Raw genomic sequence first — 26165 nt, forward strand, 5'->3', positions numbered from 1 at the left:
CCCCGGTGCCGCTAGACCTGCACGGGACGGATGGAATGGACGCGCCGCCGGGAACCGACGACTTTGGCCTTTCCACCGTAGACCTCTCCGATCCGACTCGGAGTTTCGGACTGTTCAGCAATGTGCGCGGCCCGTTCTCCACGTAAAGACAAACTTGTTATCCTTCACAATTTCGACAGGATTGATTGATACGAAAACAGAATGCATAGGCTTCCCATCCATCCATAGATCCAACCCAGATGCTGATGCCACCATGCCGGTGCAACTGTGCAAGAGCAACTCAGATAGATGCTGGGCACCACGGCGAGATTCCTCTGGACGATGCCACCAATCCTCATTAACTAATCCAACAAATCCACGAGAAAAGGACGTCCTTTTCTGTGAAGGGTAGGAGCAAGAGCAATTCTCTCATCAGTGCCCACTGCTCAACGCCCCCAGCGGCCTGGCCTACCGCCTTCAGTTCTTGGCACGACCAAACCAACCCGGAGGAGAGGGAGAGGAGGAGCCGGCCAGCCAGCCGGGCAGATTCTCTCTTGAGTTCTCCCTCCGGTGCTCCCTCCAGCGGTCCAGCCGCAGCACCCTGAAAGCGACCGCCAACCGCAGGAGAGGGAGGCGCTCCCACTCTTCTTCCTCGCCGAGCACTCGCTGTACGTCTCTGCACCTTCTTCCAGTTTCTCCCATTTCGGTTTGTCCACAGTCCCTCTCTTTCCTGCCGCCCCTCGACCTCCCCGCAAGGTCAAATCCTTCGCCCCTAAGCTGTTATTCTGCTTGTGCGTTTGGTTCTGGAATCGTTGCCTGCTGCTGCACATTCTCTCCGCATTGATTCTGAAGGAGGCCCCGGGCCGTGGAATTGCTCTGTTAGCTTTCTTTCAAAAAAGAAAAAGAAAGAAGAAAAGGAAAGAATTGCTCTGCTCGCTTTCGGTTTGTGTGATTGATGTGTCTCTATGTGCTTCAGCCGACTGAGATTCAGCTTGGATGCGTCTGCAGGTTCTGGTTCATGGAGAGATGGAGCCTGGGTGCCAGTGCGGTGGCTCTCCTACTCTTGCTGTCTGCTGCTTCTCATGGAAGAGGTAGTTCCGTGTGATTCTCTGATGCTTGCTGGGTTGCTGTTGTATGTAAATTGGCATCAAAGTGATTCCGACAGCAAGCTAGCTTCAATAGTAACAAACAAGATAATTATTGTGTTTTCATCGATTGTGCTATGAGTGGAATAAGCATGTCATTGCATTTGCAAACATCTCAAATGCTGTAGTTTTGCATAGACAAAAAGGGACAGCTACCAACTATCTGATGGAATTGCCAGGTAGTGGTTGTCTGTTAGGAGGCCATGCCAGCAGCTGGGCTAATTTAACGCGCTAACTGACTGTTATAATTGGGGCATATAGTACACACATGAAACATCAAGCAAAAGATCTAGCACTGTGGAGAAGGGAGGGAAATTAGGTGATTAGGTGTGTATCAGTGGCTGCCATCTTTTAGTTCCTGCTACAGGACCTTGTTGTTCATATAGTGGAGTCCTGATTGCTGCAAAGGAAGCCATTATTGGTGGCCCTACAAAACAAAAGAAGTTAGGAAATTGCAAGAGTAGATGGTTGATGAACTTTAACTGCACAGAATCGTTACAAGTTGTTTTTTTAAAGTTGACATTGCACTCAGGAATCTAGTAGCTGGCCGCATTCTTGATATTCAGTCTGCCATTTTTTTTTATTTCCTTTATCACAGAGCTGCCTGTCAAGAATAGTGACCACAGTTTTATCTACAATCATACTCTCGCAAAGACTCTTGTGGAATATGCATCAGCGGTAGGTTACAACTTTCCCTATTTTTTTTTTGACAGACTGTTTTCTACTGAATATCCACAGTTTCCAAGTATTTCCACCTTTTGTGTCATAGTAAGCTTAATCTCATGATTCTCTGTTGTTTCTAGGTGTATATGACAGATTTAACTGCTCTGTTTACGTGGACATGCTCAAGATGCAATGACTTGACTCAAGTAAGAGACTGTCAAGTTTGGTCTCTTCCACTTACTGAAATAAACTTTAAAACATAAAGTTGTTCTTGAAAATGGCTATGGGCCAGGATAAGCTGGCTTCTAGTTTTGATATGGTTTCATATTGTTGAAATAGGGCTTCGAGATGAGATCTCTAATTGTTGATGTGGAAAACTGCTTGCAGGTTCCTATCTCTCCACATTTTGAATTAAGTTCTCATAAATTTTCCATGAAATTGTATGGCTCCTGCTATCAAACCCATCAGGCTTTTCAAGATATACCCTTCCCTTTACCTAATGTTCTTTGGATGAATAATGTAACAGGCATTTGTTGGTGTAGCTCATAATCTGAATTCGATAATCGTTGCAATCAGGGGAACTCAAGAGAACAGGTACTGCCGTACTGAGCTATTTGCTATTGCTTCTTCTGTAGTGTTCTCTGTTTAAACAGAGTTTGCTTTGCATTTACTGTTTTCAGTTCAGATGTGATTTATACTTAGATTTGATTAACCAGTGTACAGAATTGGATAAAAGACTTGATATGGAAGCAGCTTGATCTAAGTTATCCAGGCATGCCAAATGCAAAGGTTAATGCCAATGAAGTTTCTATCGTATTCTCTTTAGAAAAGAAAAAAAAACTGAAAGTGTGATTCATTTGTCTGTATTTTCCTCTGCTTAAAGGTGCACAGTGGATTTTTCTCCTCATATAACAATACAATTTTGCGTCTAGCTATCACAAGTGCTGTGAACAAGGCAAGAAAATCATATGGAGACATCAATGTCATAGTGACAGGCCATTCGATGGGAGGAGCTATGGCTTCTTTTTGCGCGCTTGATCTTGCTGTAAGTATCCCAAGGCCCAAGGGGCTTCAGAGATACTGTGCTCTTTTAGATACTTTTGAATTTGTAATCCTGGAACCAAGTTTAAACAGAACATCTCTCCATAGATGAAGCTTGGAAGTGACAGTGTGCAACTCATGACTTTCGGGCAGCCTCGTGTTGGCAATGCTGCATTCGCCTCATGCTTTGCCAAATATGTACCCAACACAATTCGAGTGACACATGGACATGATATCGTGCCACATTTGCCACCTTATTTCTCCTTTCTTCCCCGGCTGACATACCACCACTTCCCAAGAGAGGTATACTATGCCTTGCACTGTTGCACATGAACATTACAAAGCTACTCATTTTGCATTTTTGCATCCTGTACATGTATGAATGGCATGTTTGTGAAATTTCAGGTATGGGTCCAGGACTCTGATGGCAACATAACTGAACGGATTTGTGACGACAGCGGTGAAGACCCAGATTGTTGCAGGTTTGTCTGTTGATAGCATCATGGGAAGTGGGAGATCTTGGTTGGTTTCTCGTCGGCTTTTGTTCTAACATTCGCTTCCATGATACTAGGTGCCTCTCCATGTTCAGCTTGAGGATTCAGGATCATTTCACTTACCTAGGAGTCGATATGGAAGCGGACGATTGGAGCACCTGTAGAATCATCACAGCACAAAGCGTTAGGCAATTCCAACAGGAGCTAGCCAGCAACATCATCATGACAAAGCACGATATCGACGTTTCCATTGTTGAACCTAGTGTACAAACAGATCGGAGCAGTTCTAGTTAGCCGGAGCATTCCTTTTGTCCAAAAAGATTCAGAGAAGAAGCAGCCTCTTCTTAATGTAATGGAAATTGTTCAGCGAAGAAGGCGAGCCTTGTTTTCTCTATTATAGTCCAGCCAGATTGGGATGTTTTTTTAGATAAAGGAAATAAATCCAGCTTCATCTCTTGTAACAAAGAGAACCAGACCATGATGTAAACATGTGGACTGTAGGTGTACATAAGAAAGAAAGGAAGATCATCGGTTTATGTTGTTGGATGATAGGGATTGCTTCTGTAAATATATATACACGATGTATGTAAACTTGCAATAACATAAAATAACCACATTCTATACTTGTATCTATATATTTGCAGCAACATAGAATGTGGCTGTACTGGTAGATATACAGACGGACCTGATCAAGAACTTCTAACCCTGTTCGCTTATGCTGAAATTTGGCTTGTGCTGATGCTTATGTTGAAATGTTAGTGAGAGGAAAACACTGTTCCATAGCTAAAAAGTAGCTCAAGAAGGCGTGGCAGTGGTACGACGAGGCCAACGCGCTCTGCAATGCGCATGAGGTGACCATGGTTGATTTGATTTGATCATTGTGCAGTCCAGATAAAAATACTACTGCCCCTGGTACTACCAATTGGGCACTTAGTGATTCATTGTATTTACCTAGATAGGTAGCTTGATTGGTTTTGAACTGCTCACAGCCTGTGCAGCCAGTTCAGATAGAAGAATTTCTCCGGGGTTTCCCCCTTCGCTTCTTCCTTATGCCATTCCAAATCGCTCCAGTTAAGTTTCAGAAAAAAAAATCGCTCCAATTAAAACCAAAGAGAAGCGGCATCCAACCACAAGGATCAGCGTTCTTCCCCATTCGTACAATAGTATATGATGAGTCAATGTTACAATACCAAGCAAACAAAAATCGAACAACCTTTTTTTTTCTGTACAGACTAAAGAGCTACACCGGACATGTCTGCAAATCACCCCATTACATCATACCGACTAAGGGGATAAAAAAAAATCTATGGACAGCTCTACTTACAAACAACCCATTTACAGCAGGTCAGCAAGTTGTCACACAAATCGTGCTTCCTACATGGACAAAACAAGAAAACTCGCTCATATTCCTGAATGACGCATACTGACATTCAGAATGTAGCCGATTGTCATCAAAATGCACACTGGGTGTGGGTGACATTCAGAATGTAGCCGATTCTCATCAAAATGCACACTCTAAGAGTCTAAGGTCTGAATCTCAGCGACAGAATAGTTCTTCCTTTCATCAGCCTGCATCTTCGTCTAAAACCTGGAAGAATTGTAGAACTGTTCCATGGAGGCAACTAAAAACCAACCGTGGAGCATGAGGCTATCCAGATCTGCAAGACCAGGCTTGGCTGCTGCAGTATTACTACTCAACTCTCGACAATAGTCCGCTTCATAAAAGACTCACGCCAAGCGATGAAGATTCCTGGCAAAATTGATAGCAAACAATGAAAAGAATGGTCTAATCCATCCATCGAATGTGCTATCGAAGCTGCCCGCAGAATTTGCTTGGCTCTGCATTCTAGTTCTCACGGGCACCAACCTTAACAGTGGACTTCTGAATGTTATCACCTTCACCGCAAGCTTTGCTGTTAGGAACAGCCAGAAGTTGTGGAACATCCAGGCCATCGTTCCTTCCAGAGCTACTGCTGCTGCCAGAACCTTCAGTACCATCCTTCTCGAATTTCCCTCCTCTGACAGTATCCTTCCTCAAGTCTGGGAAGTTCAACATAAGCTACTCAGCAGCATGTTGAGCATCAGGAACACTAGTGGTCCGTCGGTGTGTTTTTGCCCTTGGGGTAGATGGGCAGGTCCTGGAATCCTTTGTGGAAGGCGCATTTGGATCATACGGATGTGCAGCTAGATAAGATAGTGCAGTGACAACATCTCCTATCAGCGGTCGAGATGCTGCTTGCTCCTGCAAACACATAGCTGCAACAGCTAAAGCCTGGTACAAACCCCTTTTGGGGTACCGACCTTGCAGCGATGGATCAGCAAGTTGGCAGAACTTCCTTCGGTCTCTGAAAAGTGGACGAGCCTGCAAATTTTGTCTAGATCAGACACTTGGCACATGTGAAGAAATAAAAGATCATTCCCCTCCCTAAATCAAATGGATGGAATAACTTGGTGCAGTTAAACCTACCCATACAACAAGATTTTGCTCCCCTGAAGGCTGGGTGTGATCGATTGCTTTGCGGCCTGTAATAAGTTCAAGGAACACAACACCAAAGCTGTAAACATCAGACTTTAATGTCAACTGTCCTGTCATGGCATATTCAGGAGCGCAATATCCATATGTTCCCATAACTCGTGTTGATACATGAGTTTTGTCACCAACTGGACCAAGTTTTGCAAGCCCAAAATCAGACAGCTTAGGGTAGTAGTCTTCACCGAGCAGAATGTTTGACGATTTGAAATCTCTGTATATGACTGGTGGATTTGCCTTATCATGAAGATACTCCAGACCCTTCGCTGCACCGGCAGCAATCTTCATCCTTGTATTCCAGTCAAGAGGTTCCTTGTCTGGTGGACCTACCAAGAAAGTGATGTCATGAGTTACAAAAGAAGAATATGGATGGCAGTGTCTAGATATTGCTATGGATGGTGTCAGCAGTAACACAAAATTGATGGTAGAGAATACTGTAGCTATGATCTTTCACGTTTGAATGTAGCAAGTTATAAATCAATTCTTTAAAAAAATGTAAACTGAAGCAAAGAGAAGTATTTGCATTTTGGATCCTAAGGGAAATCTTCAATTCATGATCTATTTAGCAGTTGCTATAATATAGTGCAAGTGTGCAACTTACCAAAAAGATGATTTTCTAGTGACCCCAACAACATATATTCGTAAACTAGGAGGCGCTGGTCACCATCTGTGCAATAGCCAATTAATCTGACCAGATTAGGATGGTGCAAGAGACTTAGCATGAGAACCTCCACAAGAAATTCACGATTTCCTTGAAAACCATTTCTATCAAGTTGCTTCACAGCAATGACCTGGGCAAGATTGAGGATGAAAAATGAAGGTGTCAGGCAGCCAACCTATTAGAACAGTCAGGGGACTTCTCCCTTTTCTTCTTAGTAGTGAGATTTATATCCAAATTTGCAGTGTACAGAAATTAAAACAAAATTAGCAAATGCTAGCAAACCTGTCCATTTTCCATGCGTCCTTTATACACACGACCAAAGCCACCTTCTCCCAATAGGCAATCTTTCCTGAAATTCTTGGTAGCTATAGCCAACTCCCGGAAAGTGAAAATCTGTGCCGGGCCATGTGCAATGTTTCCTCCTCTGCGAACAGGCACAGAATCTTCCTTCCTGGAGCCCGAAGCACGTGAATTTGATCGAACTGATCCATTGGAAAGATAAAAGTTAGCATATAAATCCTCACTAATGATGCTTATGCTTTCATCAATACAGATAAATCACACAGCTCAGACATACAGAAAAACATGGACAAAGAAATGGATCAGGATGCTACTTGCGAGATTCCTAGACCTATCACAGAATTCAATCTGTTATTGATTACTCCACTGTTGCATCCATGCATTCTGTGTGGTATTAACACACTGCATAGTGAAGCTGGTGGGGAAGGCATGGTACTACTACAGGGTTGCACCCACACATTCAGTGTGGTATTAATAACACTCCTAACATATTCCAATTATCCTACCTAGCTTTAAATTGTTAAATACTTCAACCAGACAAGAAATTGTTGTAAATAAAGATATGTATGTTTAGAGATAATCGGAGATGGAAACAAACTCTAGGATTCTTTCCAACAGAAATGTCCGGCAGCTCACATCAACTTAAGTTTGTTGCCTTATGCCTTGATTTGTAATATGAGTAGCCATGTGTATGATAAAAACTTGAAAGCTAATAATATAATCACTTCTAGGAATTTGACTAGGGCCTCGTTTAGATGCTGAAAAAATTTCAACCCGATGAATAGTACCACTTTCGTCTTATTTGACAAATATTGTCCAATCGTGGACCAACTAGACTCAAAAGATTCATTTCGTGATTTCCAACTAAACTGTGTAATTAGTTTTTTTTTACCTACATTTAATACTCCATGCAAGCGGCTAAAAATTGATGTGATGGAGAGAGAGTGAAAAAACTTGGAATTTTGGTGGCATCTAAACAAGGCGTAGCATCTTCATTACTTCTGCATTTCAATGCGACTGAGAAAAATTAACCCAAGGCCACGTTTAGATTAAAGTTTTTTCAACCTGATGAATAGTACCACTTTCGTCTTATTTGACAAATATTGTCCAATCGTGGACCAACTAGGCTCAAAAGATTCATCTCGTGATTTCCAACTAAACTGTGTAATTAGTTATTTTTTTACCTACATTTAATACTCCATGCAAGCGGCTAAAAATTGATGTGATAGAGAGAGAGTGAAAAAACTTGGAATTTTGAAGGGAACTAAACAAGGCCCAAGTGGACCATCAAGTGCTCTTGGCATTAAAAACTTCCATCAATTTTTCTGACAGTTATTTAATGTAGGAGATATCTCGGTCTGCAGATGGGTAACAAAATGCAGCAGGCACACAACAAACAAATGAACAATAGATTGCCTTGAAATCAACGATAAGACTTGCAAGTCCAGCAACTAAGAACTAAACTTTGATACGTGTGTGGAACTAGTCACTCGCTCCACCAGCCACACAAAGAGTGAACCCGACTTGAAGCAAGCTCAAAGCAAGCCGTATTCAGTCAGACAACACGTGTACAGAACACATGGAACCATTGCCGTTTGGTTTGCTCGAGATAGAATTCCATAAACGAAATTATTGTAACTACAGGCTTCACCACGGAAATTTCCTTCCCTTGCACTCCACCTCTTGAGAAAAAGTCAAAAGTCTAATTTATAAGAAGTGGTGCTTTTTTATATCCCCTTCACCACTATCTGAGCAAACAATGGGAGTAACATAGTAACATTCGCATATGTAAAGCCATGAATTACTTATAACGATCAATTAACAATCGGACTAACATTCTGCTAGCAAAATTTATCCATAAAATTAAAAAAAAAACAAATACACAACTCATGTAGTGAATCCTCGCTGCTAAGATCGATAAATCAAAACCGCGAGAAGCAACTATTACGCTCAATTCCTTGTTTACTTCGTTGAATCAACAGCTCCAGCTGCGTATTACTAGTAAGCAAGCTACACCTCTGCTGCAAACAAAAGGGAAAAAAAATCCAGCCTTTATCTGCTCCCATTAAAAAAAACAGCCTTTGTCGCACACAACTACATGCCTAGAGCAGCGAATCAGTCACCGCAAGTAGCAAACATCTGTAGCTGACCGAACAGAGCAAGAGGCGGGATCACAGAACATCAGAGCTCTTGCAGTTTCCGCAAAATCGGACAAGCGCGCAGCACAAGACACGGGTTTTACCTGGTGCCGCCTTCGCCGCAGGCCGGGGCGTCGGCGAGAGCGCCGCCAAGCTCTTGGCCTCCTTCCCCGACGAACCGGAGCACGGTAAGCAGCTCATCTCCCCGTTCCGGAACACAGACACACAGTTCCTGCTAATGCCAGCCAATCCGCCAAGAAATCCAGCTCAAGACTCGTCCTTTCCCCTCCACCGGCCGATCTCTCCCGTGAAACCAGCTGAATTTGGGGAGATTTCCGGCCGCCCCGCCGGAGAGAGAGAAAGGGGGAGGGGAAGTCGGGAAGCGTAATAAACAAAAGCGGGACTTTGGGCTGGTAGCGGAGGTCCAAACTATTGGTTGGCAAATTTGGGTGTTTTATAGTGCGGTTGAAATGTTCCTTGGGGAAGGATACCTCTAGTTGAGTTGAGGTGGTTGTGTTGTCAATCAAAGGGGTTAGGCTCGAGAAAACAACTGTAATTAGTATAAAGATATATCTGCATTTTTTCTTTCCTGATAACAGAACCTCACTTTTCTTTCCTGAATCCTGATATCCCCAATCTAAAGAGATTGAGAAGATGATTTTACAGGAGAAATCTGGTCATTTTATTCTAAAAAGGAGATGACATTAGTAATCATATGCATGTTGCTCCGACTAATATAAAGTTCATCGTCATAGAATTGGGTTGTGTTCTCTCTCTTTCCTTTATTTTTTACAAAATGTCAACCTAAATTAAAGTAAATGAGGGTGATATGAACATGAATATGCTCAAACAATATTTTCTCTATACCATTTTATGTGATACGGCTGCAGAGTTGGTTTTCGATCAGTTTGGGCGCCGGACAGAAATGTCGATGTCACATTGTCATTCTGTCTTTTCTGTTTGTAACTATAATGGAGATGTATGATTTAGGACACATGCAAAAGGTCAAACTAACGTGTTCATATACGGTTGTTTGATTAAGTTTGGTATAACACATGGGGATATTTACCATAACGTTATATTAAATCACTTAGTAAGGAGTTACTATAATCTCGTAAATTAACATAGTAATTATCATAACTCAAAGTGGCTACAGAATAAGTTATTCTGTAGCCAGCTACAGGATAGTAGTTCTATATATAGAACTACTATCCTGTAGCTGGCTACAGAATAACTTATTCTGTAGCCATCTTGAGTTACGATAATTACTATGTTAATTTACGAGATTATAGTAACTCCTTACTAAGTGGTTTACTATAACGTTATGGTAAATATCCCCCGTGTGTTATAGTAACCCAACTATCGTAAATATGTATTGACATTACGGTAAATTAGTATATAAAATTATGGTAAATGGAGGTGGCTACAGAATAACTTATTCTGTAGCTGGCTACTGAATAGCCTCTCCCTATATATATATATATATATATATATATATATATATATATATATATATATATATATATATATATATATATATAGAACTACTATCCTGTAGCTGGCTACAGAATAACTTATTCTGTAGCCACTTTGAGTTATGATAATTACTATGTTAATTTACGAGATTATAGTAACTCCTTACTAAGTGGTTTAATATAACGTTATGGTAAATATCTCCATGTGTTATAGTAATCCAACTATCGTAAATATGTATTGACATTATGGTAAATTAGTATATAAAATTATAGTAAATGGAGGTGGCTACAGAATAACTTATTTTGTAGCCGGCTACTGAATATCGATGGGCTATGCGTACATGCAGATGCTACGTATGTATTCTCTGTTGTATAATAGGGGAGCACTATATTGGAAAATAAATAGTGGGAACACAGGTGGCCACTATATCCACTCTATTAAGAACTTAAGATCCTTGGGTCAATTTGGTTACGTATACTACGTGCTCTCTTCGGTTATTTGAGCTTTTTGAGTATATATAGCTTTGCTATGTATCTAGAAACACGTTATGTCTACCAATAGAGATTTTTTTTGGATTTACTTCTCGGACAACTTTTCTATTTTAAACCAAGACCGTACCAAACGAAGCAGCATTTCTTAATTTTTACACTATTGAAACCGTAAACCGAGAAGTCGCTTTGCAAGAGCTTATGGGCCTTCTCTATCATCCCCACGCTTCCTCTTTCCCACCGCACTTCATTTCCCATGCGGATGTGCCTTCCTCCACGCCGTCCGTGTGCCTCCCAGAAGCTCCGCCCATCACTTCTCCTCCGCCTTTGGCCATCGCCCTCCCTTCTGCCTGACCTCCCTCCCGCTGTCACCCTCTCCTCCATATATGTCGTCGCCCTCTCATCCGCTTCTGCCTCCCCATGGGGTGGCACCTTTCTCGCCGTCTATTGCCTCCTCGCCAAATCCACCAAGGAGTTCCCATCACCCTTAATTCCAGTGGATGAGCTCCTATAACCCTACCCACACGCTCCCTCTTTCTAGGTAAAAACTGTATCTTAAAAACTTAAAAGAGTGAAATGACTTTAAATTTGGAACCAAGTGAGCGCATAACTAGCTAGTTAGATCATCCGTGTAAAGTAGGGCATGCTTGGAACTCTTACCAGGCTCGCCTTGCCTCGCCAAGATAGCCTCGCTTTGCCGAACAAAAGCAAGGCAAGATTTCTTTTGCCGTGTTCTCTTTCTTGTTTGGCAAACCAGTGGGGCCATTTGTCGTTGACACAAGGAGAGGCGGAGCAGGAGATAAGCACGAACAGAGGGGGATCAAATTAAGACAAGAGAGAAAGAAGACTCTATAGCCAGTGGCAAGGGATAATTCGTGTGGTGGATCGACTTGATTCGGGAGCGGACCTCTTAGTTTGGTGATTCCGCAGTGATTTCCTCGCTAACCCCAATAGTACGGTATCGATTTTTGTGGTACGCTCATCGATTCCATGCGGAAAAGCTTGATGCCGTAGAGGGTAGACTGCGCTCGGATTGATGGTTTAGAGCTTGGATTCGATGACGACAAGGTTGCTCCTAGTGTCGAGGACTTCAAATTTAGGTTGTCAAGAACATACTAATTCAAATAAGCTAACATCGATTTGGGATTTTTGGGCATAGCGCGTTATACTCCTGGACGGAAGAGATGAGCGCGAGCAAATAAACCTTGCCCGCACTTCCTTCTACGGGACCAAGCGCACGCCGAGAGCAGAGGGGCCAGCTGAGCCATCGTCGCCGAAGGCAGCGTCTGGGCCCCTGCTGGAGCTTGGTTGGTCGAGCAATGCCACCGCCTGACCCTTCTTTACTTCTGGCGCTTCTTCTTTGCCGCGGCTGGAGAGCTAATTTGGCTCGCCGACGACTAGTCTTGCTTGGCGATGTGAAACAGTATCTAGCAAAAACAAAGCACGCCCGTAGCCGGCCGTAAACGTGGTCAGGCTTGTGATGCTGAAGAGGTCCGAGGTCGCTTTCGGGAGGTGACATGACCAGCTAGGCGAGAGCTTTCCAGTAGATAGCCGGCCAGTCGTCGTCCCTTACAATATTGTAAGGCTCTGACTATAGGAACGGTGGAGCAGGTCGGGCAACCACTAGTGTTTGGCTGGCTCGGTCTCGATCATGTGCCTGCCCTGCCCCTGCCGGCTGCCTCCCAGGATCTTGCATGCAGGTGCAGGGGCCCGCGGGATATGGTCAGCAGCTGATGACCTGCTAATCACGACGCCATGATTACTACGGACTCCTAGCTACTATACTATACGTAGTTTCCATAATTATTCGTTATACTTTATACGTATATATACCGGCCGGCCAGTAGCTAGCTAGCTTGGAACCGTACGTGTCTGCTGGCTATATATGTGGATGGATGGTTCGAGAAGAAAGTTAATAATTGCCGCAGTGCATGCATCATGCATGTCGTTCGTTCCATGCGCGATCGAAATAAAATAAAAAGCCCACAGAGCGGCTGTGTACGTGCTTTCGTTTGGCATTGGAACACGCGTACGGTTAGTAATATCGGTGCGTGCGACCGACGACGACGTGTAACACGTCAGTGTCGTCGCGAGTTTTACGCTAGTGACTCTGTGAGTACTTGATAACTGCCTTGGTAGCGGTCGTTGTCGTCGCTCGATCTCGAACGTAACCTCGAGCGAGTTCGTTCGATCGAGAAAGAAGAACGTCTTGCTCACGCGTAAATATTTATTTATCTCCTCGACGGATCGCGCTAGCTGTACATGTGACAAGTGACATACAGACAGCAGTCAGCTGGTTGATTACTTGAAGAAACAGTGCACCGATGAGCCAGTGACGCGTCATGTGGATGGTGTAAACGTGGACAGTGTCGCTGCCATGCCATGAATCCGAGACTTCACTCTCTCGGTGACCTTTTTGTTTGGACTGACCCGCAGGCCCAGTACTACAGTCAAACCGATACATGGCCAAAAGCGAGGGCCCTACTCGTCGTCCAAGCACCAGCGCGCGCTGGCAGGACCCGCGGCCTACTCAATCCGCCAGCTCAGCCCACAGAGAGATCCGCGGTCCAGTCCACCACCGACCGGTAGTGTGCTGCGGAAGGAGCCTCGCCGTGTTCGAGTCAGCCCACTGACAGCACCGCTCCCGCAACGCAAGCACACGCGTCCCCGCCCCCGCCCCCGCCCCGGCGGCCATGTCGTCCTCGCAGTCGCCGGAGCCCTGCACGCCGGGGACGCCCTCCCCGATCCTCAGCGTCCGCATCGTCTCGCTCGACTACTACATGGCGCCGCCCCTCCCGGGCTTCGGCTTCTCCCGCAGCCCCTTCCACGGTGCGCTCCCCTTCCCTCACCGCCCCCACCGTTCCTCTCCTTCATCCACCGTTCCACTGTGTCCCGCTGAATTTTACTCGCTGCCGAGCAGGAGACGGCGTGGAGGAGGTGCCGGTGGTCAGGATCTACGGCTCCACCCCCGCGGGCCAGAAGACTTGCCTCCACATCCACCGGGTGCGTAACTGCGTACCACCCAGCTTCTTCTCTCCCAACGTCCTGTCTCTGTCTCTGCACATTTGTTTTTGGCCCCCGAGCCTTTCGGTGCTCGTCTTCCATCGCGGGGCATGTGTGGCACGGTTCGGGCGTGTGATCCCCCCTGTTTGGATTTGAATTTGAAAATTTGGAGGGAACTTGCTCTCTGTACCGCACCAAACTGGGCTGTCTAGGATGCTGTTGTTTGGGTCCATCAGTAGCTCGTGGTCATTCCATTTGTTGATTTAGATTGGTGGTTGTTTATTAGCTGTACTAACTTAAGAATTCCAGCTCAATGCCCATGCATTCCCTGCTAACTTTTTCACTGAATGGCCGTCCTGGGCTGAAATTCAGGCATAACTTCAGTTTTGTTCTGCCAAGTTCATGTCCATGGAGGCATCTAGGTTTCTTTGTATTTGAAGATTACTGTATGTTACTATTTTCCTTTGCAATCAGACTCTCCTGACTGTCAGATGATGATCTGTTCTCACCTCTAGTATTTGGAATCCCTAATGTATGAAGTATATATACTTCAATTGTCCACCTACATATTCCATATGATTTCGTCTTAAGCTATTTCATCAGTCCCTGATTGTTTCAACTAGTTTGTAAATAAATATCTACTCTCTGTTTGGTGTTCAGGTGCTGCCATATTTTTATATACCTTGTCCGGAGGAGCTACTCGATAATCTAGAAAAAGGTGATTGGTAGCTTGTTACATATGCACCCCTTGTACAGATTGGAGACCGCTTATGCTTTTTAATGTTTTCATGCCACTTGTTACATTGTTTCTTGTTTTATTCTATATGGTGTTTATAAATTTATTAGATAGGGTACCTGAAACTTGCAATTGTGTCCATTTGCATGCAGATTCTTACTGAGAGTTTCTTATGGCCTAGTCACGAGATTTTAAGTAGTTTTTTTTTTATATTTTTTTAATACACATGATTTGAAATAACTTATTTTGACGTCTTAACTTATGGCATATTTAGGTGTCTCATAGGTAGACTAGATCTTACTATTAACTTGGCCTGGCTGCTGTAGCCTGTACTACATCTGCCAATTGTTTATTGGGAAAAGGCAACCATGTCTAGCAATCAAGGAGCTGCACATTTGTCCTATCAACAGCATACATGTTAGTTTTCATGTGCTGGACCTTGTCAAAGAATGCCATTCTTGACTAGTTTAATTAATACATCCCTTTCATCTATTCTTTAGGTGATTCATATATAACTGGTCTCTTGAGTGACCTTGAGAAAGCTTTGCAGGTATTCTAGAGTCCACTTGTTTTATATGTTGTGTACTTTCTCTTTTTGTGTGCATCATTGTTTTATTGCAGGCTCGCGGTCCATCAAAACGGAAGCATGTGCATGGATGTAACCTTGTTAGAGCAAAGAAGTTGTACGGCTACCATTCGTCCGAGGAGCTTTTTATGAAGATCTATCTGTATCCACTGTTTACTCATTTTCATAAACCCAACATTGCTTCTACAAATGTGTATACTAGTCAACATTACTTGTCACATCTTTTTCTATCCCGTATCGAGGAGATTTAGAAATTTTGAATATAGCTTGCTCCACCGTTTCATTACCAAACAAATCAACGAAAATTGTGTGAGATTAGAGTTAATGCTTTGGTCATCTGGTCCACCTCTTGAATTGTAATAAGTGTGTTGCTTGTCCAGACCAAAATGGTGTCACATAAATCCTCTATTGCTGATGTAATTTTGGGGGTATCACGGCTGCAGCCTTATAGAGTGGTGTTTTGATTATAAAACTTCATTATGCAATTGAGTTGACTTCCTTGATTTAGTCTCTAGATATTACCCTCATGAAGTTTCTCGAGCTGCTTCCCTTGTGTTGGTAAGTTGTAATGTTGGAAAATTCATTCGTCTTTGGAGACCTAAATAAGTCCAAACTGAATGGATTTGTGTTGCATTTTTCTTATTTCTTTTTAGAAAGTACTTGCTTTTGCTATTTAGTACTCCCTCCATTCTAAATTATAAGACGTTTTGGCTTTTTTTAGATACATAAGTTTTGCTATGTACTTAGTTATACATTATGTCTAGATACATAGTAAAAGCAATGTATCTAGAAAAAGCCAAATAATTTGGAATGGAGGGAGTATTTGCTTAAGGAGGCATATGTGAACCATCTTTACATATTATTGTTCTTTCCACCTCATCGGATCTTTTCCCATTACTTATGCACTTTAAGGGAAGTAGTGACTAGTGGAACATGTATCTTTGTGGTGAACAATCTCGTGTCACTGGTCTTCACTATTTGACCTGAAAGCATGCCCTTAGTTTGTACCTATATTTTGTGTGGTGTGAACCCATGAGTTTGTTAACCTTTCATGGTATGAATCCATCAATTCTGTTCTCCAACAATCTCATACATGGCTACTGTGGTGTATGCTAGCATGGATGACAATATTTTCCTCTTGTTCAAAACTATTGGCTAATTATTAGTGAAGCATGCTAGTGTTTTTCTTTGCCCTTCAATGGAAAATCTTATTGTGAAAAAGTTTTGAAATTCTCTTTCATGGTCTGATTTAAAGCTATTTGATTTCAGAGTGGTGCTGTTTCTAATAGAGCATTTCAGCCTTATGAATCTCACATTCCATATCTTCTTCACTTTTTGGTAAGCACAATGCTTTCTTTTCATAGTGCGTGACCTGGTACTATAAGTTTGTTTATTTAACGGTTATTTCTGTTGAATTTATGTTTTATAGGTTGACTACAACTTGTATGGAATGGGACATATACATGTCAAAGACTTCAAGTTTCGTCCTCCATTGCCAGATGATTTTCATCCTAAGTCATCTCTTCGCAGGAAGGTGGATTGTTTTACTGCATTAGAGTTCAGATATACTATACCTCCATCTTGAAAAGAATGCAGTTCTAGTTCTGTCCTTAGTCAAACTATCTAAACTCTAGTCAAGTTTATCAAAGAGTAATACATAGTATGAAAAATATTCCATGACAAATCTAATGATACTTATTTGGTATAATAAATATTAATCCTTTGTTTGTAAAAAGTTGGTCAAACTCTAGATGATTTGACTTGGTACTATGCTAGAACTGCATTCTTTTCTGGACAGAGGGATTATTTGTTTATGTTGTAATATTCATTTTATTTTGAGTTCAGACTTTATTCTTTGTTTGTACTAAAAACTTTATTTTTTCTTTTGGAGTGACAATGATAGGCACAGTCAGATAATGCAGAAATAAAAAGTCCAACAGTTTGGATATCTTCAACAGTGTCACATTCTTCTATCATGGGCAGTTCTGCCCCTTCGCATCACTTGGGAGGAACCAATTTGAGCTTCGCTATTCGACAGAGTTCTTCAATGCTTGAAGCTGATTCAAGAGTAGAAGGTCTGGCTATCACATTCTAGCACTATTGTTTGGTAATATCCTTAAGATGCATTATAAATTTCAGTTTCACCTTCAGGTATCCTAAATGAGAAATATAAGATGTACACTTCTCTTTCTCAAACAACAGAAGATACAAAAATGGTTCAGTCACTTGTAGCAATTTGGGAGGTATGTTTTGTTTTCTATTTTGTTTGTGTACATGTGCTATGAAATGTTAATAACTGTTAAACCTCTATGTTATTATGTTCAGGAACTGGAACGATTAAGACTGTTGGAGGAAACAAAATCTACTTATCTGGGTAGACCTTTAAGGGAAGAAGTTCTTAAAGATTTTCTTCATGGTATTAAGTATGAGAGTGCCCTTTCTGTGTTATTTTCACAAGAAGGGCCACATCACAAAGTTTCTACCATAGAAGAGTCTGAAAGGCTAGAAAGGTGCTTGAAATCATTGACTGATATTATTGGGACTGTTACATTCTCACAGGATGACTACTGTGGTAATTTTGATGTTGGTAATTCTGCTGATGTACAAAATGACAAACCCAATGCAAGTCTTTGCTCAGGGTCATTAGAACAAAACATGCAGATTATATCTCCAGAGAGAAATAGTGACTATCCCGTGTCCTCATCTGTACCCCTAAGAACACTATCTCAGTTATCTGATGAAGGTGAAAAGGTAGTTCCCGCTCCTCAGATATTCGTTACATTGTCCTGGTTTGCTTCCAATCACAAGGCAGTTGTTGAGTTGTTCTCTATTGTAAACAAAGGCAAAACAAATAGTATATACAGGGTCAAACCAATTTTTCCTACAAGCTTATGAAGGTCACATAAATTGTTTATAAGTTGAAGATTTACAAGTTTTGGTTGCTGTTCCTGGTTCTTGTTGCTCCTGCTCTGGGCAGCCCCAGAAGGGATGCACAAGAAGGGAGGACAAAAAGAAACTACCTTTGAAACTCGAAAAAACAAAAAGTTTGGATGCTACATGATAGTATGATACAACACTTGATTATCATTTCTGATCCTATTATTCTAGTTGGCCTGAAATCTTCACTTTGTTGAATCACGTGTCTCTTTCGTAAGCATTTACTTTTGTTATTTATCAATTGAACTCCTTGCCTCCTTGGAATTGCTCTTTTGTAGCATGTGGATGCTGAAGCTCTTGGACTTTTAAGCTGGTTGGCCTCTTCACAAGCTGCAGAGGAACCAACAACTGACGATGAATTAATTAATGAAGTCATCCTCAGCCCTTTATTTGCCAAGAAGTCCATTGAAGTTGCTTTGGAGTCTGCTCACTTGGATTTTGATAGCGCTTCTCAGCAGGAGTGTCAGGATATTCTTGATTCAGTTGACCCCGTCAGGGCAGCAGAAGAACCAAACATACATACATCTTACCTCGATTCTGTGAAGTCCAATTCTGCTGCTTCGCTGGGCAATACTATTCCTCAGGTTGATGGGTCATCTGATGAGAACCCAAAAGTCTCCCAGGAATATGATAGAAGTAAGGTCACTAGGAAAGCAGTAGTATTGCCAAGTTACACATCTACTAAGAATCCTTCAAAATCAGCCAGTAAGCGTGCAGGAACTGAACATCTCTGGGGTTCTTTGCCTCTTTCCAGAAAAAAGCGGCAACATGGAGATGCTGATGATTCATGCAGTGCAATGCCATCACAGAAGGACTTAAGTGCATCTAACAAGAGTACAATTGATAAGGACTATCATGATACCATAGGCAGCACTGACACAGAATCTTCTAGTTTTTAGGTGTACATGATTCAGTTTGTCATTCTGTGAGGGATTTGATGAGGCGGAGGAGATCTTTTCGTCGAGAGCAGTTGGAGTTTGGTTGTTCTGGAGCTGCAACATGCACCATGGATAAAGAGAGTGAAACTGTGAATTCTGGGGGATTGAAGTTTCATGATTTCACAAGTGATATCCCAAACTTAGCACTGACACGGATGGCATTTCTTCAGAAGCCTCCATTGAAGAATGATGCGTGTTCTGGTTTGGAGAGCCCTTCAGGCTGTGAGCAACGTGGATGTAAGTACCCAAAAAATCTTTATGTTATCTCAATGAATGATACTACATTAGCACATTTTGTTAAATGCACATAGACCAAAGCATATTTTACCGTGCTGTGGGGACCTCCCCCACAGTTTTTGCCTTAAAAAAAGCATATTTTACCTTGACATACCGAGAAATCATTCAAGATGATTACAGTTCACCCCATTATTATAAAAAATGCATGCATGTAAGCATGAAAAGTTTAAAGTGAAGTAGTTATTTGGGGTATATATGGAGGACACACAAATTTTGCCTTGGGATATGAAATAAGCCTTGTATTGATGAACAAAATATATGCCTTGTATTCAAATGGAGGGAGTAATGCCTTGATACCACTATTTTTATTAGACTATAAATCAACATCCTAACAAACTTATGCTTTTATGAAAGTGCTATTCAAGATAAATCTAGGCGTATGATCTTCGAGTTTCTAAACTAAATACTTTATAAAGTATTTGTAATCAAAGTTTTAAAAGTTTGACTCAAACCTTTCCAAAACGTCAAGTATTTGCAAACCAGAGGGAGCATCTTATAGCTCAAGGACTGTTATTATTTTTATCCATATAATTTGCGGAGAAAAGTGTATTAGATTGTAATGCCTATGGTACCATCGTTATGCAACATCCTCATTGTTTCCTTGGAGGTAGAAGTCCTAGGCCTTTAGGTCTGTGGACATCTTGATAACTAATTATTGTTTCCCCTTGGGAGCAGCTTGGACTGTCAGCCAAATCCAATGGGACGCTCGCATTCCATATTAGCACATATGAACTTGTAGTTGTGCCCTGTGCTCCTGTTTATCAATCTGTTACATCACCAGAGCCTTGTTCTACCACTGCATAATCTCTCTTGGAATGCTAGTATCCCTCATACTATAATGTCGAAGGCACACCATACATTTATATACATTTCGTTCTTTCTTTTTCAGCTGAAAAATTGGGAGTAGCTGATCTCCTTCCATTTTTCAATCAGAGTATGGAGGAGAATAAGCAGAATGAATCATTTCAACATATGGAAAGCAGTGACTTTACAGGGGGTGTATTGGGTGTCCCAACTCATTTCCAAAATGATGGATCAGCCCAATATTTGCTGACACATGCACTTTCACCGCCATCTGCAGGAGCTGTGGGCCATTGGCTAACCCAACAATCTAGTTCCAGTATTTTCTCGGGTATTCAAGATTTCCTGCACAATTTTGTTGTCATACTATGGTACAAAAAGTTTCTTGTACAACTTAATTTTCATTTGTTTCTGTATATGTTTCAGGTTATACCAACTATGATGAGGGAATCCCAGCTGATAAGGAAGAGGCACACAGTTCTACTTTATCACGGAATTCTCCTACCAGATTTACTAAGGAGAATTCTGCAAAAAATATTGTTGTGCACGGAGATGTGATGGAATCAGCTCTATCTAACAAAGAAAGCAAACATTTGGACGAATGGCATGATTTTTCTCAGATATCAGCTGGAAATGAGAAGGATAAGCTCACTCCTCTCAGTCAAATTGGATTTCGTGACCCTGCTAGTATCGGCGGTGGACAACAACTGACTATACTTAGCATGGAGGTTCTACTTCATTCTTTTCTCTTCTGTTCCCAATAAATATACTGCCTTTTCTTCATTCATTGATGGATCCAGTGGGATAGTTTATTCACTGCAGACCAACCAAGAAGAATTCTATTTCTTATCAGTCATGAAAGTTTGACTTGCTAAAGACTAAAGGACAAACTTATCAGTCATGAAAGTTTGATTTGTTCATGACAAATAGACAAATTGTTAAATAGAAATATTTTAAATGCTTGGGATATCAGCAAAAGTAGAATGCACTTCTTGATATCGAGCTTCTTTTCACTGTAAACAGGTTTTAACAGAAAGCAGAGGAGAGCTGCGTCCTGATCCACGGTTTGATGCCATTAATGCTGTATCTTTGGCCATCGAAGATGATGCTGACAATACTGTTGACCTTCATGTGTTTATACGTGACAACAATGTCAAATCACATAGGAGGTCTGAAGCCACTTGGTATTTGATCTTTTTCATTTTGGGGTCGTCAGACTAAAGTGCCCTTAGATTTTAGATAGAAATCCACAGAGGCTTTGAAGTTTATCTCAGACGGCAGCTACTTTCTATCTTCAATTTTCTTTCTAAATTTAACATGTCAGTTGTCACTGGGGTGTCAAAACTCAGTTTCCAGACTCTGGCCAGGAGCCAGGAGCTGGAGGCTTCTAGGCAGTTACCAGCCAAACCCTGTCAAACGATTGACTCCCTTAGAATATGGACAAGTGAGATTGACAGGACATATTGGCTGACTAGGATGGTGACAATGGCAACTGATGTCAGCTGTGTACCATTCCCGAATGGTAGAGCTGGAACTTTGTTCCCTTATCTAAAAAAAAAACTGATGTATGTTGCCTTATATAGCCAAGTTACTAAATGATCTATTGTAGAATTTCTTGATTTGATCAGAAACAGTGTGCGCTTCCTTGTGTTGGCTTGTGATATTTTCTTTTCTTACATGCTCATAGACCCAAATGTCTCAAAATTCTTTCTTGTATATGCAGAAATCTGGATTGTATTGCCGGCTGTAATGTAGACGTCTTCCCTGAAGAAAAGGACCTTTTGAACAATCTTATCAGTGCAGTATGTTCAATTGATCCAGATATCCTAGTTGGATGGGAGATTCAGTTAGGATCTTTAGGATTTCTTGCTGAAAGAGCTGCTTATCTGGGTATAGGCTTACTGAAAAGAATTTCAAGAACACCACCGCATGAGTTGAATCATCCACCTAAGATTCCAGTTGATAACTCTAGTCAGGTGCTTTCTGAAACATCTTCTGCTGATGATATTATTGATGATGTCAGTGAGAATGATTGGAGCCATACTCATGCGAGTGGTATACATGTTGGTGGAAGAATTGTGCTTAATTTATGGCGTCTCATGCGTGCAGAAGTTAAGCTTAATAATTACTCCCTTGAAGCTGTAGCTGATGAAGTACTGAGGCGAAAGATACCACTGATACCAGGCAGGATATTGAACCGATGGTTTGCAACAGGTCCTGGACGAGGAAGACACCAATGCATAGAATACGTTAGCAATAGAGCTAGAATCAACCTTGAAATAATGAATCAATTGGACCTGGTAAATTGAATTTCCTCCATGGTATTCTTGCTTGGTATTTTTTTTTTTCTGAATACCTCAACTTTTAGATTGTCCTAATGTTGACCTGGCATGCAGGTGAATCGAACATCTGAACTTGCTCGTGTATTTGGTATTGATTTCTTTTCTGTTCTTTCTCGAGGGTCTCAGTATCGTGTTGAATCTATGCTCCTGAGATTGGCTCATACACAGAACTACCTTGCAATTTCCCCTGGAAATCAACAGGTGCATTTTCTTGCCACCTATCAATTTTGGATTTTCAGTATTTTGCTTTAGATATACTGTAGTTGCTGAGTACCCAATTCTGAACCTACAATGTTATTACGAGTTTATGACAAATCTTGTTCATTTTATCAAATTCTGCTGATGTTGCATTATGCTAGCTAGAAATGGTATTGATTTCTTTAGAACTACAGGCTTGTCATTCACCACACCACATAAAACTCGAAAATAGGATATTTTTTCTGCTAAACTGTTAATTACCAGTACTACCAGCATCTTGATGTGCTTCAGTGCTACTTTGTAGGTTGCTTCTCAGCCAGCCATGGAGTGCTTGCCGCTTGTAATGGAACCAGAGTCGGCCTTCTACCCTGATCCAGTTATTGTATTGGATTTTCAGTCCCTCTATCCTTCGATGATAATAGCATATAACCTATGTTATTCTACATGCTTGGGTAAAGTTTTCCCATCAAAGTCAAATGTACTTGGTGTCGGCTCATATTCAGCAGATCCACATACACTTGTAGATCTGAAAAATCAGCTGCTGCTTACTCCAAATGGGGTCCTGTATGTTCAACCTGAGGTGATTTTCTAAATTTTCTGAGCAATATCTGATGTTTTTCACATTACAAGTGGAAAAAATGTGATGTACCAACTGAATGAGCTATATACCTCCCATAGAAAGTTGTTCCCATATTACATTTTACCTAATTACCTCTGTGGTTGGTAGATTGACTTGTGTGATTGCCCTTGATTACCATCCGGATGAAGTACTTGCTATATTCTTGAGAATACTGTTTACCATTACATGTTTAGTGATTCCTGGGCTCCTGGCACATTCAATATATTGCTGCACATTATGTTCCCCTAGTAAGTACTGACCTTTCCAGAACAATCTCAATGGTATTCTGCAGATAAGAAAAGGTGTACTTCCTCGCCTTCTAGAGGAGATATTGTCAACGAGAATTATGGTGAAACAAGCAATGAAAAAGTTGAGTCCATCACAGCAAGTTCTTCACAGGGTATTCACTTCTAAACCAAGTTTTGAACATCATGTGAAATGCCTGAATCTCTTCTGGATAATGTGATTGTACTATGGTACCATAGTCATTTCGTCAGTGCTGTGCTTAGGCAGTCCTCTTGCTTTCCCTTTTGCAGCATTTGTTTTTCAGTTTTAATTATAAATAATTAATTTGTTTGCAGATATTCAATGCACGGCAGCTTGCTTTGAAGCTGATAGCTAATGTAACATATGGCTACACAGCTGCTGGATTCAGTGGTCGGATGCCTTGTGCAGAGCTTGCAGACAGCATTGTTCAATGTGGCCGTAGAACACTTGAAACAGCAATATCATTTGTCAACCAGCATCCTTTGTGGAAAGCTAGGGTCGTGTATGGTGATACTGACAGGTATTATTGTGTTTCTTGTTTTCTCTTTGGAGTATAATGTAGTCATACTATACTTATACATCTGTTTCTATTGTAGTATGTTTGTTCTCCTAAAAGGGCGTTCTAGGGAAGAAGCATTCAGAATAGGAAAGGAGATCGCCTCATCAATAACTGCAATGAATCCTGATCCAGTCACATTGAAGTTTGAGAAAGTGTATCAGCCATGCTTTCTTCTTACAAAGAAGAGATATGTTGGCTATAGCTACGAGAGTCCTGAACAGAATGAGCCAATCTTTGATGCGAAGGGGATAGAAACAGTTCGGAGAGATACATGCCCAGCAGTTGCAAAGATTTTGGAACGGTCTATCAGAACAATGTTTGAAGAACAGGATTTGACCAAAGTAAGGGGTATTACTTAGTCTCTTCTTGTAAGGACCATTTTCCTTGTTTTTATTATTGTTTTTTGTCGAGTGTATAGCTTTGACATTCTTCTACCATTGCAGGTCAGGACATATTTGGAGCGTCAGTGGACACGCATATTATCAGGAAAAGTGTCTATTCAAGATTTCATTTTTGCGAAGGAGGTCCGTTTAGGTACTTACAGTGCTAGGGCTTCCACTCTGCCCCCTGCAGCAATTGTTGCAACAAAAGCTATGTTATCTGACCCAAGGGCAGAGCCTCGGTATGGAGAGAGAGTGCCATATGTTGTAATCCATGGGGAACCAGGGGCTCGTCTTGCCGACATGGTTATTGATCCTTATGGCCTGCTAGAAGTTGGCTCCCCTTATAGATTAAATGAACAATATTACATAACTAAGCAGATTATCCCTGCACTACAGCGTGTTTTTGGACTTCTTGGTGCTGACCTGAATAAGTGGTTTAATGAGATGCCTCGCCCCATACGACCAACTCTTGCGAAACGCCAGTCTGCTGCTGGTCATGGTTCATTTTCTCGTGATGGCAGTTTCATCCGATTAGGATTGAATAATAAAGCCTTAGGCAAAGGAGGCAGAATAGATACATACTACATGTCAAGCCACTGTTCAATTTGTGGTGATATAATTCAAGGATCAGAGACCTTCTGCAACAATTGCTTGAAAAACGAAGCTGTTGTTGCCACAATAGTTGCTGGCAGAACTTCAAAGTTGGAGCGAGAAATCCAACATCTCGCTGCTGTAAGTCGTTTTGCTTGGATCATGTTAAGCATATTTCATATTTGTGTATTTTACACTCATATTTACAGATTTTACTCCACTCTGACACAAAAGCTGGAGAATCTTGAGGCTAAACCAAAGTGCCTAGCTTCCGTTGATTTGTGTTTACATAGTTTTGCCTGAATTATGCTAAGCAAATTAGTCATCTGGTGAAATATTGGAGTATCATTTACACTCAATTACAGCAGCACATGCTAGTCTCTAAATGGATTGCTAACTGTTTGCAACAAGAATTAGTGTCAAAATATCTGTGAACCTGACTTCTAGTGTTTCCTTTAGCGTGCCTGACTTGTGGTTGAGCAACTGTTGCAGTATTTCACGTTTCAACTTTTTGTGCATATAAACACACATAGTCTTGATCTTAGTTGTTAAGATGAGCTGACTGTAAAGCTTTGAACTTTGTCCAGATATGTGGCCACTGTGGCGGTGCAGACTGGATTGTTGAAAGTGGCGTCAAGTGTATTTCCCTGGCATGCCCAGTCTTCTATGAACGGAGGAAAGTTCAGAGGGAGCTGGGAGTCGTCTCAGAATCTGCAGGAGAAGCTGGGTATTACCCTTTCTGCTGCGCTGAACTCTTTTGAGGAGAACATTTTTGAGGCTGCGTTTCTCTGTCCAACCGTGTAAATCGTGAAATCTGTAACCTGTACATCACACATGTGTATAGTTGTTGTATGTACATTGTAGAACATGTACTGACTACTGAGGAAATAGTACATACCATGTATAATGTGTACAACATGTGCTGACTACTGAGGAAATAGAATATACCATGTATGATGTACCACCGTGTCACTCGCTGTTCAGTTTAAGTGG

The 26165-nt window shown here is 41.6% G+C and overlaps 3 protein-coding genes across 4 annotated transcripts; 2 read left to right on the forward strand and 1 right to left on the reverse strand.

Annotated features, from left to right (window-relative positions):
- Nucleotides 1-340: 340 nt before the first annotated feature.
- LOC136550557 (lipase-like) lies at nt 341-3984 on the forward strand. 2 transcript variants are annotated; one of them, XM_066542163.1, is made up of 12 exons: nt 341-647; nt 832-894; nt 986-1070; nt 1723-1802; nt 1928-1993; nt 2127-2174; nt 2314-2381; nt 2504-2576; nt 2671-2832; nt 2937-3131; nt 3234-3310; nt 3400-3984. In XM_066542163.1, the coding sequence occupies exons 3-12, from the start codon at nt 998-1000 to the stop codon at nt 3614-3616; spliced, it is 1059 nt and encodes a 352-aa protein (XP_066398260.1). In that variant the 5' UTR covers nt 341-647; nt 832-894; nt 986-997; the 3' UTR covers nt 3617-3984. The 2 variants fall into 2 exon arrangements, with proteins under 2 accessions (XP_066398260.1, XP_066398259.1); XM_066542162.1 differs by lacking the exon at nt 832-894 and having other exon boundaries at nt 342-647; nt 988-1070; nt 3400-3983.
- Nucleotides 3985-4446: 462 nt separating this feature from the next.
- LOC136550556 (receptor-like cytoplasmic kinase 185) lies at nt 4447-9355 on the reverse strand. The gene is made up of 5 exons (XM_066542160.1): nt 9056-9355; nt 6796-6995; nt 6454-6643; nt 5790-6178; nt 4447-5684 (listed from the first exon to the last, which is right to left on the reverse strand). The coding sequence occupies exons 1-5, from the start codon at nt 9150-9152 to the stop codon at nt 5382-5384; spliced, it is 1179 nt and encodes a 392-aa protein (XP_066398257.1). The 5' UTR covers nt 9153-9355; the 3' UTR covers nt 4447-5381.
- A 4154-nt stretch (nt 9356-13509) lies between these two features.
- LOC136550558 (DNA polymerase zeta catalytic subunit) lies at nt 13510-26133 on the forward strand. Its single transcript, XM_066542164.1, is given in 25 exon segments — nt 13510-13744; nt 13836-13918; nt 14579-14636; nt 15155-15204; nt 15276-15382; nt 15756-15798; nt 16510-16578; nt 16670-16774; nt 17144-17315; nt 17392-17483; nt 17566-17991; nt 18456-19068; nt 19071-19352; nt 20302-20544; nt 20640-20941; nt 21237-21382; nt 21937-22513; nt 22610-22756; nt 23058-23205; nt 23278-23333; nt 23665-23772; nt 23954-24159; nt 24236-24539; nt 24642-25313; nt 25760-26133. Coding segments are annotated over 25 exon segments (5319 nt in total). The 5' UTR covers nt 13510-13608; the 3' UTR covers nt 25934-26133.
- Nucleotides 26134-26165: the final 32 nt, after the last annotated feature.

The sequence above is a fragment of the Miscanthus floridulus genome, chromosome 4, assembly GCF_019320115.1.
Source record: "Miscanthus floridulus cultivar M001 chromosome 4, ASM1932011v1, whole genome shotgun sequence".
Lineage (NCBI taxonomy): Eukaryota > Viridiplantae > Streptophyta > Magnoliopsida > Poales > Poaceae > Miscanthus > Miscanthus floridulus.

Bases quoted from the DNA above. Each gene is read 5' to 3' on its own strand.
- LOC136550557 (XM_066542163.1), top strand. From the start codon at position 998: ATGGAGAGATGGAGCCTGGGTGCCAGTGCGGTGGCTCTCCTACTCTTG. The intron at 3,132-3,233 runs GTATACTATGCC...GTGAAATTTCAG, and splicing joins ACCACCACTTCCCAAGAGAG to GTATGGGTCCAGGACTCTGA. The intron at 3,311-3,399 runs GTTTGTCTGTTG...CCATGATACTAG, and splicing joins GAAGACCCAGATTGTTGCAG to GTGCCTCTCCATGTTCAGCT.
- LOC136550556 (XM_066542160.1), bottom strand. From the start codon at position 9,152: ATGAGCTGCTTACCGTGCTCCGGTTCGTCGGGGAAGGAGGCCAAGAGC. The intron at 6,644-6,795 runs GTTTGCTAGCAT...AATCTTGCCCAG, and splicing joins GACGCATGGAAAATGGACAG to GTCATTGCTGTGAAGCAACT. The intron at 6,179-6,453 runs GTAAGTTGCACA...CTTTCTTGGTAG, and splicing joins ACTAGAAAATCATCTTTTTG to GTCCACCAGACAAGGAACCT.